This window comes from Panthera pardus, unplaced genomic scaffold (genome assembly GCF_024362965.1).
Source record: "Panthera pardus isolate Hobbes unplaced genomic scaffold, ASM2436296v1 HiC_scaffold_3, whole genome shotgun sequence".
NCBI classification, from domain to species: Eukaryota; Metazoa; Chordata; class Mammalia; order Carnivora; family Felidae; genus Panthera; species Panthera pardus.
The window spans coordinates 53,702,206-53,714,255 of NW_026526876.1; the positions used below are offsets into that span (position 1 = coordinate 53,702,206).

Sequence of the window (12,050 nt, forward strand, 5' to 3'; positions counted from 1 at the left end):
TTTTTGGCCTCAGGGCATGGCGATCTTCCTGCTGAGACCCTCAGATCTGCAGTCCATTCTCTCTGATGCCTGGTTTCACTTTGTCTTGTAAGTAGGTCTATCCCATTGGTCAGCACCGCACAGGCAGGGCTCAAGTCCTGTGTTGTGGGTGCTGTGTCCTCTGGAATGACCATCCTCCCACGTCACCATGTCTCAGTCATCCTGCCATAGTCTCGTGGCCAGGGACCTCCTTTCTCCCCTCTAGTAAGAGAGGCCCATGGATGCCCATGGAGAGGACCAGAAGACCCTACCACAGTGCCCACCATCAGGCTGCAGTGATGACTGACTTCACCCTGACATAGAGCCCTGGGCAGCAGATGGGGCAGAGAAGGCAGGAGGAGGCTTAGTAGTGTTGTTTACTTCTTTATGAAGAGATGGATGGTCTGGGCCAGTTCCTTCTAGTTGTGTGGGGGTCCAAGGTTACCATGTCGGACTCCGGCAGATCAGGGCTGGAAAGCACTGGAGAAATCATAGAGTCTCATCTGTAGCATGAAAAACCAAAGCCCAGAGCATGGAAGTGAGTCATGCAGAGCCTCAACCCCAGCCTCCCAGTCATCTTCATCTTATGCTAGAGGAGGGTTGGCTGCCTTAGGGCCCTAGCCAGAAAACCCAGCCCAGCAGCCTTTCTGAATGAGGTCACATGCAGATGACATCAGAGGCTTACGTGACCCTTGTCTCTAAATGAACAGAGGCTGATTCGGTATTGCTGCCTGTGAATGGAGCAGGATTTGCAGCATGGGACGAAGAATGTTTGGCTCTATAGCTCTGTAGGTCCCCTCTTTTGAGCATTTGGGAAGCTGGGTCTCTATAGGACCTTGAATCTTGGCCCAATGTTTCCAAATACCTAGGTGTTTTGTTACCTATGTACCTGCCTTCTAGAGGCACGAACGGAATTCTTCATCCCTGCGGGCAGGTGGGGTGCCCAGATACTTCAGTGAGTGGTAGGCCAGGTGCAGGACTGCCCCATGATGGGAGCCACATGGGAGTCTTTTTCCCTTTGAGAAAATAAGATAATTCCAGAGAAGAATTCATTTATACAGCCACTGGCTTTAGTGCAGACAAAAGGCACCGATGCACTGTCCTTCTCTTCTGCTTCCTAGGTGCTTTGACAGTGATGAGGAGGGTGTATACACGCTTCCTCACTTCAGTCCAAAATGTATCGATTACCCAAACATTTGCTTTTCACTGCATGAGAAAAACAAGGTTGCCTGTGTCCTACTTTGGCTAGTTAGATATTTTATAACCGTGGAGACTGTGATGTTATAAGCAAGAGAGCTTTTTATCCAGATGTCTGCATAGCTGATGGTTAGCGATGTTTAGGAGTAATTTTGATCCTGTGTGTTTGTTATATATTATACCCTAATAATTTTAATTGTGGTAAAATACACGTAACATGAAAGTTACCATCTTAACCATTATAAGTGTACAGTTCAACAGCGTTAAGTATATTCATTTTGTTGTGCATCCAGTCTCTGTTTAGCGTATCTATCGTTTAGCATGTGTTATAGCTTTTAAAAAGATTTTACTTATTTATTTATTTTTAATATTTATTTATTTTTGAGAGAGAGAGTGTGTGTGAGCAGGGGAGGGTCAGAGAGAGAGAGGGAGACACAGAACCCGAAGCAGGCTCCAGGCTCTGAGCTATCGGCACAGACCCTGACGCAGGGCTTGAACCCACAAACGGTGAGATCACGACCTGAGCCGAAGTCAGACACTTAACCGACTGAGCCACCCAGGCACCCCAAAAAAGATGTTTAAAAGTAGGTCGTGGGAGACTTTTGTTATGAATGGCTTTTAAGTATAGACATGGTCAGTTTTTGTCATTTTTGTTAAAAATGCAATTATTCACTGTATCCTGTCTACCCCAGTGGTTTCCTGACCTATGTGGGGCTCAGAAATCACGTGGAATCACGTGGGTGATTTAAAAAACATCCAACCGCTTGGGCTGCTCTGCAGGGCTTTTGAACCAGAATCTCCTTGAGTCCTGGGGATCTGTATTTTTAACAAGTCCCTGTCAGCTGCAGCCAGCCCACTGTTGGCTCTGACTCGCATCTGCTGATGGCTCCTGCAAGGCTGGATTTTAGACATGGTTGAGTGGGGCCAGGGCAGCCTCGCCTGTCTCTTTGGCATTAGCCCACAGGGTGCGGGAGGTTGGGGGTTTGAGTATCTACCCGTATGCTGAGGAGGAGTAAGTAAGGCCCTTGTCTCCTGTGTCTCCTGAACAGTTTTGTCCAAGCTGTGCTTGTGATACTGTCTGTCTTCTTGTACTTGTTTGCCTACAAAGAGTACCTCGCCTGCCTTGTGCTGGCCATGGCCCTGGGCTGGGCCAACATGCTCTACTACACGCGGGGATTCCAGTCCATGGGCATGTACAGCGTCATGATCCAGAAGGTGCGTTGGAGCTTTTGAGCATCGCAGACAGGCAGGCTCTGCAGCGGGGGAGCCCTCAGAGAATGTCCATTTTCAGGTGGGGAGACAGGTCTGGAGAACAAAAGGGCCTTGTTTCATGGGCCAGCCTCTGCTCTTTCTCCCAAACCCCACTGTCTCTCTTTGCCTTTGGTCAGGCTTTAAGTGTCCAGACCCGAAAACACCTGGCTTGTTGGACACAGGGAAGGAATAACGCTTTATGAAGTGTGCTCACACCCAGGCAGTGGTGTGCTGGTAAATATTTAACGACCAGCTCTCTGGGAAACACACACACACACACACACACACACACACATTATGTTTATTATAAATTTTACTATGCAAAGGATGAGTAGTACACCATTTACAAATAATAAAATAAATTATGCTCTTTATTGTAAATTCCACATAGCAAGTTGAATCCAGCAGAATGATTTGTTGATTTTGTTGAGCTCTTCCATCTGTTGCCAATCTGTGGTTGCAACTGACAAAAGTATTGTTGCAAGCATAAATGCTGGTTGGTATTTTTCTTGACTTGAAGGTGTGAGATGAAGCCCTATGTGGGATCTTCCCTTGTTTGTCAATGATGTGAGCCACTTATTTGCTGAATCGGATGATAATTTTCAAATGCTGGAAGACTGTTTCATTAATGTTATTGTGTAATTTACCATACAGCAGCTACAGATAGGATACATTCGGAAGTTTAATCTGCCGTAACATTTTCTCTATCATTGTCTTAATTCCAGACCTAGACAATCAGCAGAATAATGTCTCTGATTTGTACCATTTACCAATTTCCATGGTGTAAATCCTACCATGGCTGATTTCCAGCTACCAATATGACATCATCAAACAGAGTCGGGAAGAGATGTGCAGTAACACATTATGTAGTACACGCACACCGTATGACTGCTGTAGATGTAAATAACCTTAAGAGCATAGGTAATTGTAAAATAACTAAGTGATGGGTGTTGAATATTATCTTTGTTTTGAACATAATTTACTTAATTATAAGCTTATGCGATTTAATTTTTAATAATGGTTGTGTTTAAACACCAGCTTACAAAATTCATGAAAACGTAACCGTCAGCTCTTACGAGCGTGTATGTGCTGGCTCCAGCACACCACTGCCCCCAGGAAGTATGAGGATTTCAGATGTGAGTCTGTGAAGAAAGGTGCTCCCATACAGGCTGAATCATCAGGGACTGAGACAGACTGTGTTCCAGGAGGGAGGAGGGAGGTGAGCAGGAAGGGAAGGGAAGGGAAGGAAGGCTTCTTGGAGGAGGTCGGCCTAGAGCTGAACTTTGGAGCATCAGGGGGATTTGTCTAGGGGAAGGGAGGACAGCCTGAGGGAAGGCATGGTTAGGGTGAGGGGCCTGGTGAGGGGAAGCAGTAAGGAGATCAGGGTCTAGTGAATATGTGCTCAAACCTTACCCTTGAATCATGTTTCTTTCTTTATAGGTCATTTTGCATGATGTTCTGAAGTTCTTGTTTGTATATATTGTGTTCTTACTTGGATTTGGAGTAGGTAATTGATTTATAAATAATAGGAACTCCCACATTTGTAAAGCACCTTCTATAGATGTCAAAATGATAAGGCACAGGAGCAGCCTCAGCAACACTTATGTCACCTACCAGTGGAGCACTTGCCATGCTTAGCATTTTCCAAGCATTGTCTTTTTACTTCTCCCAATATCTCGACTAAGGGGGAGTCATCATCCCTGATCATAAGGTAACTGAGGCTAAGAAGCAGACCCGTCACTCTTGTCCATCCACACTGTGGGGTATGCCACCCACATTCACATCCAGCATGTTATGTGGCCCCACAACCTGAGGTAGGCTGGGCAGGTGGTTTTGGCCCCATTTTACAAACAGGAAAACTAAAGTTTGCAGAAATTTGACTCATCAATGGTCTTTGAAAAATAGGAGTAAATTAATGCATGGAGATAACCTCCTTTGGCCCCACGCATCGTGTTACTTGTTTACTTCGGATATATCTATGAGAGCCTCTGGTCTGCTGGGGACTGGAGATAGGGAGGCCCCACTTAAAATCTCTTCATTTGTACAACCTGATTTTATTTTTATTTTATTTACAACTCCTGCAGAGAAAGATATCATTGTATTTTCCCATGCCAGTTCTCCTCCTCCCATCCACCAGCCCCCCCCCCCCCACCCCCAGGGATCATTGGCATTTGAAATTAGGCAGCCATTCCCATCTTCTGGTATCTTTGCTGGACCACAATGTGCTTATTTATTTCCTCCTTCACTTGTTTATTTATTCATCCATCCATTTACTCATTAATTTGACCATCCATCCATCCATCCATCCATCCATCCATCCATCCATCCATCCAACAATGAGCCACTAGTATGGTGTGTTGGAGAGAAGAGAAGAAAGAAGCCAGGTCTTGGCCAGGGGGTCTCCCTACAGAGCATTAGAAAGAGACTCAGGACCTTACAGTCTTGGAGGATGGCCCAGGCTATAGGAAGTTGGGAGTCCAAAGCCTGGTTGGGGAACCAGGGATACATGTGGATTATAATTCACAACTCTGCAAGTCTGTGAGTGATCAAGGGCCAAATGGCAGGGTAGAGGAGCCTGTTTTGTTGGGCAGGAAGAGCTTTCTGCAGGAGGTCAGGGCAAAGAACCAGCCTGATGAAGCTTCCGGGAGCTGAGGCTGGAGGTGGAATCTAAATGGCCAGAGAGAATGAGGCAGTAGGGCTGCAGTGTGTATGTGGCGGGGGGGGGCATGTGTCTACGTGCAAGTATGCATGAGCTTGTTGGGTAATTAGCCAGGCACAGAGCCAGAGGAGAACACCCTGTTATGTCCTCCCAGCCCTGGCTTCATTGATCGAGAAGTGTTCCAGTGACAACAAGGACTGTAGCTCCTATGGCAGCTTCAGCGATTCGGTGCTGGAACTCTTTAAGCTCACTATAGGCCTGGGCGACCTGAACATACAACAGAACTCCAAGTACCCCATCCTCTTTCTGTTCCTGCTCATCACCTACGTCATCCTCACCTTCGTCCTCCTCCTCAACATGCTCATCGCCCTGATGGGAGAGACCGTGGAGAACGTCTCCAAGGAGAGTGAGCGCATCTGGCGTCTACAGGTGAGCCTGGCAGAGGCCCTGGCACGGGGGCCTTCACGGGGACCAAGCTCAGCACACGGTATTGACAACTGTCTTTACCAGTGGATCTGGGGTGGAGGCCTGGGAATCTGCATAAGCGCTCTGCGATCAGCCAGGTTTGAGGAAGTCTTAGTCCAGGTTCCCTGGGTAGAGGGTCTAGGCAGTGTGACTGGACAGCGGCACATGTGATGCAAACCCAGGCTTATGGACATGTACTGCTCAGAGTTAATGATGTGATATGTGGATGTTGAACTGTGACCTTAGACTGCATTGAGAGGAGCAGCATAGGGCCTAGGACAATTCTGCTGTCCTCGACCCTGGCTGCCACCTCTTACACGCTGTGGGCCTTATACACTGAGGACACTACCCCACAGGATGGTCCAGAACCGGTTACCAGGCCTGAGAGAGGACTGGAACCTGTGCCTCACAAGAGAAGGTATTGGAACTAGAGTTCAAGAAGGTGAGGGTTCCCTCAGATATCTGCAGAGCTACTTGTGGAAGGACAGTTTCCTTCTGTGGCCCCAGAAGGCAGAACTGAGGTGTTGGGGGCAATGACCAGGAAGTTTCTAATTATTACGGCCTTCTTAATTGGTTCGTTGATTATATTCAGGATAGATTTGACAAATTATTGACAGGAAAACTGCTGAGGGGTAGTCCAAGGCTGGCATGGAGGTGGGACTACGTGATGTCTGCCCCTCTCTTCCCTGTGGGATCCCAGGATCCTAACATTTTCATTTAGGAAGCTGCTCGACTTCCAGAAACATTGTTTACGTTATGTTTAAAGCAATTTGAACACTTTCCCCAAACTTACTGGTTTTTCATTTTTGAAATCTGTGGATTAGCTGAACCCTCAGGATCTATGCGTTAAGCGCCCAGTGGAGGGAGAGCTGGCTGTTTGGTGGTGTGTGTGCGTGTACTTGTGTGCGCGTGTGCACGTGCGCGTGGGTGCACATCCCTGTGGAGCTGTCTTCCTGGGCTGGCTCCTCACTGATGTGCTTAGGCTCATTTATGTCCCCAGAGAGCCAGGACGATTCTGGAGTTTGAGAAAATGTTACCAGAATGGCTGAGAAGCAGGTTCCGGATGGGAGAGCTGTGTAAGGTAGCGGAGGAAGATTTCCGGCTGTGTCTGCGGTAACAAAGGGAGAGGGGCCCCCGGGTGGTGGTGGTCTTTGGGCGGGGAGAGAGAGATGAGGCGGTGAACGTTGGAGAAACGGTGCCACCGCTTGCTTCCCAAACCACAGCTACCGTCGGTTCTGACCTCCTTGGAACAGGGAATTTGCTCTCGTGGGGTTGCTGGCCCTGGGATGAGGTTTCTCGAGCTTCCGAAGGGAGAGGAAAGGAGACTGCTGGTTGCAGTTCCCCTCTCTGCCCCCTGCAGGGGCCTCCATGGCCTCTCCCTGACACTGTCTGGTTTAGGAAACATTTGCTGGCCTGGCACTCTTTGTCTTCCTCTCTATCCTGTGTGGGTTCATGTGACACCAGGGGACCCGAGGCACATTTCGTCACTGGCAAGTGGAAAGTGAGACAGCTACTTTCGACAGATATCAGGCTGTCTGGTTTTTAGAAAGTGCTTGTTCATGCCGTGACCAACTTTTCTGACGATCCTACCCCCGTCTGACTGCCTGACCTTACACACTGCCCTCTGTGTATCACCTTACCGGAAACAGCTTCTCTGACTGAGAATCCCACACCGCGGAAACCACCGTTTCTGGCTGTCATCCTTAGCCTAACAAGTGTCTCTCATTTTGACACCCTCATTCTAGAGATGTTCTCTGAATGTGAACTTCAGCCAAACCACTGCCTCCATTTATAATCTAGCACCTTAGACTCTGCCCACTCTTACTGGGGTTTGAACCCTAACCACCTTCACCTAGTGAGACCTTAACCCTAGTTTAACCCTAAACTTCTAAACTTCCACAAGTTTACTCCTCACACTGTCATATCTCGGCCTGGGCCCTCCTCCCCTCCTTCCCCATAGACCAGTAAGGAGCAGCTGTAGCTGTCTAAAGATGTCCCCTTGACACCTCTCTGAGTTTTGGGGCCCCACACACTGGGAGGAGACCAATCCCTTGAGGCCTGGGAAAATGGGGACTTGGGTAGATTTCAAACCCTAAAAATGCTGACATGACCATGTGAGGTAGGAGTCCCAGATCCCTGGGGTGGGCAGAGGAGGGCTGTCTAGGGCACCGCAAAAGCCATGCTATTTGTTTGCACCTAATGAGGTGCAGTTGAGAAATAGGATGACTATCACACTTGCAGGATCAATGAGGTGAAGTGGACGGAATGGAAAACGCATGTCTCCTTCCTCAATGAAGATCCAGGGCCTGTAAGACGGACAGGTACTGTTGCTGTCAGAAAGTGTGGCCACCACACCTGTCTGACCATGTGATCTTAGGCAAATCGTGTGTGAGGGCCCCGATTTTCCCCATCTGCAAAATGGGAGGGTTGAAGCAAATTGGTTCTCAGGTCCCCTTCAGCTGTGGCAGCAAATTTTTTTTTAATGTTTATTTATTTTTGAGAGAGACAGAGTGAGAGTGGGGGAGGGGCAGAGAGAGAGGGAGACAGAATCCGAAGCAGGCTCCAGGCTCCGAGCTGTCAGCACAGAGCCCGATGTGGGGCTCAAACTCACAAACCGTGAGCTCATGACCTGAGCTGAAGTCAAATGCTTAACTCACTGAGCCACCCAGATGCCCCTCAGCTGTGACATTTTATAACCCTACCTGGAATAACTTTTAAAAATCAGGTGGTGAAAAAAGAATTAGGTGGTGCATTGGGACATGGAAGCCCATGTTACAGAGCGCTGCCTTTCTAAAATAGGGATTTTGGGGTTCTTTTGAAAGCAGATTTCAACAAAATCCAAGATTCTTCCAGGAGCAACAGCAAAACCACCCTGAACGCCTTTGATGAAATAGATGAATTTCCGGAAACTTCGGTGTAGGAGCAGAATGCAGAGCTGGTGTGGGCATGGGCCGTCTGAGGCTGCTGGCTGGCCCTGGACTTGGTGCTGAAGGCTTTGCAGAGTGGAGGAGCCTGGCTCTGTGTGCCTACAAGCAGAAAGCATCCTCACGCTGAGCGGCTGACTGAACTGAGAGAGGCTGCTGTCAGTCTGAGTGGGAAACACCCTGGATTTCTTTTTTTACTCAGCAAAGAGTTTGTGTAAATCCATGGTGGGCAGTCCTGAGCCTGGGAGTCCCTGAAATCCAGGGTGAAGTCTCTGGGCTCACCAACTGGAGGTCATCTTGGCTGGGAGAGAAGCGTGGCAGGGAAGGGACAGAGGCCTGAGGAGCAGAACTTCCTTCCTGCCAACATCTCCTTGACGCGCTCCCCCCCTCCCCCGGCCCCAATCCCGGCCCACACATTCCACCGGCTCCCTCACTGTGACTGGGCTCCAGAATTGAAGGGATTCTTGATCCCATCCCAGCACAAACAGGGGACTGAACTCAGTGGGACATCCTGGGGGAGGAGGGGACTGAGCTCTGGAAATGCCTTTTTGGACCCTTCAGGGAACAGGAAACTACTCTTGGAATGAGAGCCTTGGCACGGCAAGGCTCGAACTGTCTCACACTGAGAGACACTTTTAGTAATTAACACAGGGTTTTTATTTTCAATAGAGAAAAGACATTTCAGTTTTGAAAATTACTTCAGATGAAGTGTGTGGTTTTAAAATAGATTTTGGGATTTGGGGCAGCTATAAGTATTATATACTTGGCCTCAGGGTGGCCAGAGCAGGGACAAAAGGCTTTTCTTCACACACACAAAAGTCCACATGAGACATGCCAGGCAGGGCCCGTGTGGGCTGCTGCGACCTGGGGGAAGAGCTTGGCCCTTGTCCTTGTCCTGGGCCTGCAGTCACGCATGCCTCCCAGCTGGGATCGTGGCTTCATCTGAAACAGAAATAGCAGCTGTTCTGTTTATACGGTCTTAAATCTCAGAGGTTACTATTATACAACAGTATTTCTCGTTGGAGGAATTTAACAAAATACCTGAAATGCTCTGGCATTTAATATTTTTGTTAACTGTGAATTTTGAAGCTGAGGAGAAGGAGTGTGAGAAAGGAGTGTTTGCCAAGGCACAGGGCTTGTATTTAGAGCCTCGTCCTCCAATTTCCTCCCCCAGAAATTACACAAGGTCATCTGGGGCAGAGGTGCAGTGGAGACAGAAGACTTGTTCCCGATCACTGGAGCCTAGACAGCCAGAAAATCTACTCTGCCTTATGTGTCTGGTAAAAGGATTCATGTGGGAATCTTGGAGGGTGGACTTACAGTGATATTAATCATGAATTTATTTTTAAAGGGCATAAAAATAAATTTGGCTTTTAGACAACTTAGCAGTTGGCTAGTGGATCTGAGCTGAGGTAAACTGAGGAGTGCAGGCCGAGCAGTCCACTCTGGGGACATTTCTCCACTTGGGGCTGCTCTGCGTGGCAACTACCCTGGGTGAGTGGACACTTGGCCTTTGTGTCCCTGATGGGCCAGGGCTGAGAGAGGAGGTCGAGGGCGAGCCTGAGACCTGCAAAGTCTGCGGCAGCCCCTGTATTCCCAGCAGATGCCAAACAGGGCTCTAAGCCGCGCTCGGGTCAAGTTTCTGTGTGGGCAGGAGTAGCAGGCACTTGACATGTCCTCTGGAAAGGGGAGGCTGGGGGAGGAGGGTTGTCACGGAGGTAGGTGGAGCACGTGTGTTCCAGATGGGCAGAACCGGTGCCAAAGGTTGGAAATTTCAAGGACAAAGATTTTGGTTCCATTCATCCAGCAACTACTCCAGATATTTGAGATGTTTACGCAGAACTTTTTAGAGATGTTGTTAAAGATCACGGTCAGATGGACTTCGAGGTCCTTTTAGCCTGGAGATCAGCATCCTATATCTGGAGTTCCCTACTTGCATACATCCCGAACAGGTGCCCTGATCTGAAGTACAGCCATTTGGATCCATGGTGCCACGGTCTGGTCATTCCAAAATTGTTTTTGTTTGGATATGAATGGACAGAGCCACATGGCTCTCCATTTCCCACTTGAACAAAACCTGGGAAGTGAGGCAAATGGAAATCAGTAATGGGATCTTGGTCTTCTCACACATATGGAGAGCTGTTCTCTGTGGGTCTGAATGGAATTTGTTGGCAGGACCATTTTCTGTCCTGGATATTCATCCCTTAAAAAGCTTTCAGCCTAGATCATCTGAGCCTCGGTAGGTTTACCAAAGCAAAAGGAAGCAATGAGTCAGAGCAGAGATCATTGGTTTAAAAAGATCAGTTCCCCTATTTTACACCTGGAAACTACACCCCAGAAAGGAAAGTGGATTTGTTTAAAGCCAGGCAGGAAGTCATACCAGAGCTGTTGGAGCTGGAGTTTCTGACTCCTGGTCTCTCCCAGCTCCGTTTTTTTTGTTTTGTTTTGTTCTGTTTTTTTTTTTTTAGCACAGTTATTCAGTAAACTTGAGTCTGCCTTTGTGGTTGCCACATATGTTATGTCAGGGAGGGCTGGGGTTTTGCTCAGATGATTCATGATGGCAGTCTGCATTGTCCCAATGATCCCTATGACAGATTTAAAACTCAAGTGTGCACATAGGTGTGTCCAAACCACACACACACACACACACACACACACACACATACCGTGCCACATTGAATCCATGGGCATATAAGGACATCTTAAAACTTCATGATTTACATTTCAGTAATTTAAGGGGTAGGCATTTTCCAGGCATGGAATCTCCCATGCTTGGATAATGGTTTTGGCTAGAAATTTTCCTTGAGCTAAACTGCCTCAGGAGGAATCTATTATTCTAGACATCATGTGATGTATCTGTTTGGAATGAAAATGGTGCTTACCTTCCCCTCTGGGTTGTAGCAGAAGGTATGAGGTTGTACTGTGAAGTAATTAAGCTCTTAGAAGGCCCCTGCCTGAGAGAGCCCAGTATTATTGAAGTTCCTTTCCTTCCTCAAAGCCTGGTGAACTGTGGCCTTTTGCTCTGGGCGGGGCCCAGGTCGATGGGCCTTCATCCGGGCCTGTAAGCCATACTTGATTTTTGCATTGATTTACATGTTTATACTGTGATCTTGGTCCCAAACATAGAATTGTTACCTTCTTCTCACTGAATGTGCCTGATCCTTGTAAATTTTAATTCACATACTTGATTTTAGTGTTATGTGTGTAACTCTGTGTTAAATTAAGAAAGAAGTCATAGAGAACGTTTTAGTGCCAATGAAGAAATGCTTTTACTATTTCTAATAAATATTTATTTTGCCTTGTCATGATCATGATTTATCCTTGTCTTAGGTATGCCAATATGAAGACCAGCTGGGAATCCTGGAGAGTTGCTTTCTCTAGGGATAAAGGGGAGCCCGCCCACTTTTTGGACCTGAAGCATTATTATTGGTTCCAGCTCAGGGATAGAGTCAGTATGCTGAGACAGGTCACCCTTGTACATCTCCCAGTGTTTATATCTCCCAGTACACTGAATGTCCAGTATTCCATCTGAACCA

The 12,050-nt window shown here is 47.7% G+C and overlaps 1 protein-coding gene across 5 annotated transcripts in view; it reads left to right on the forward strand.

Moving 5' to 3' along the window:
* Positions 1-11,988, forward strand: part of TRPV3 (transient receptor potential cation channel subfamily V member 3) — a 36,590-nt gene extending 24,602 nt beyond the window's left edge. Inside the window, exons 12-18 of one of the 5 annotated variants that reach the window (XM_053892172.1) lie at positions 14-87; positions 2,265-2,430; positions 3,907-3,973; positions 5,280-5,554; positions 6,573-6,703; positions 7,832-7,911; positions 11,845-11,988. In XM_053892172.1, coding sequence (XP_053748147.1) covers positions 14-87; positions 2,265-2,430; positions 3,907-3,973; positions 5,280-5,554; positions 6,573-6,703; positions 7,832-7,911; positions 11,845-11,858 — 807 coding nt within the window. In that variant the 3' untranslated portion in view covers positions 11,859-11,988. Of the gene's footprint in view, positions 1-13; positions 88-2,264; positions 4,605-5,279; positions 5,555-6,572; positions 6,704-7,831; positions 7,912-8,415; positions 8,909-11,844 lie in introns of those variants that run through there. The other 4 variants (XM_053892170.1, XM_053892171.1, XR_008418557.1 and 1 more) reach the window with 4 other exon arrangements.
* Positions 11,989-12,050: the final 62 nt, after the last annotated feature.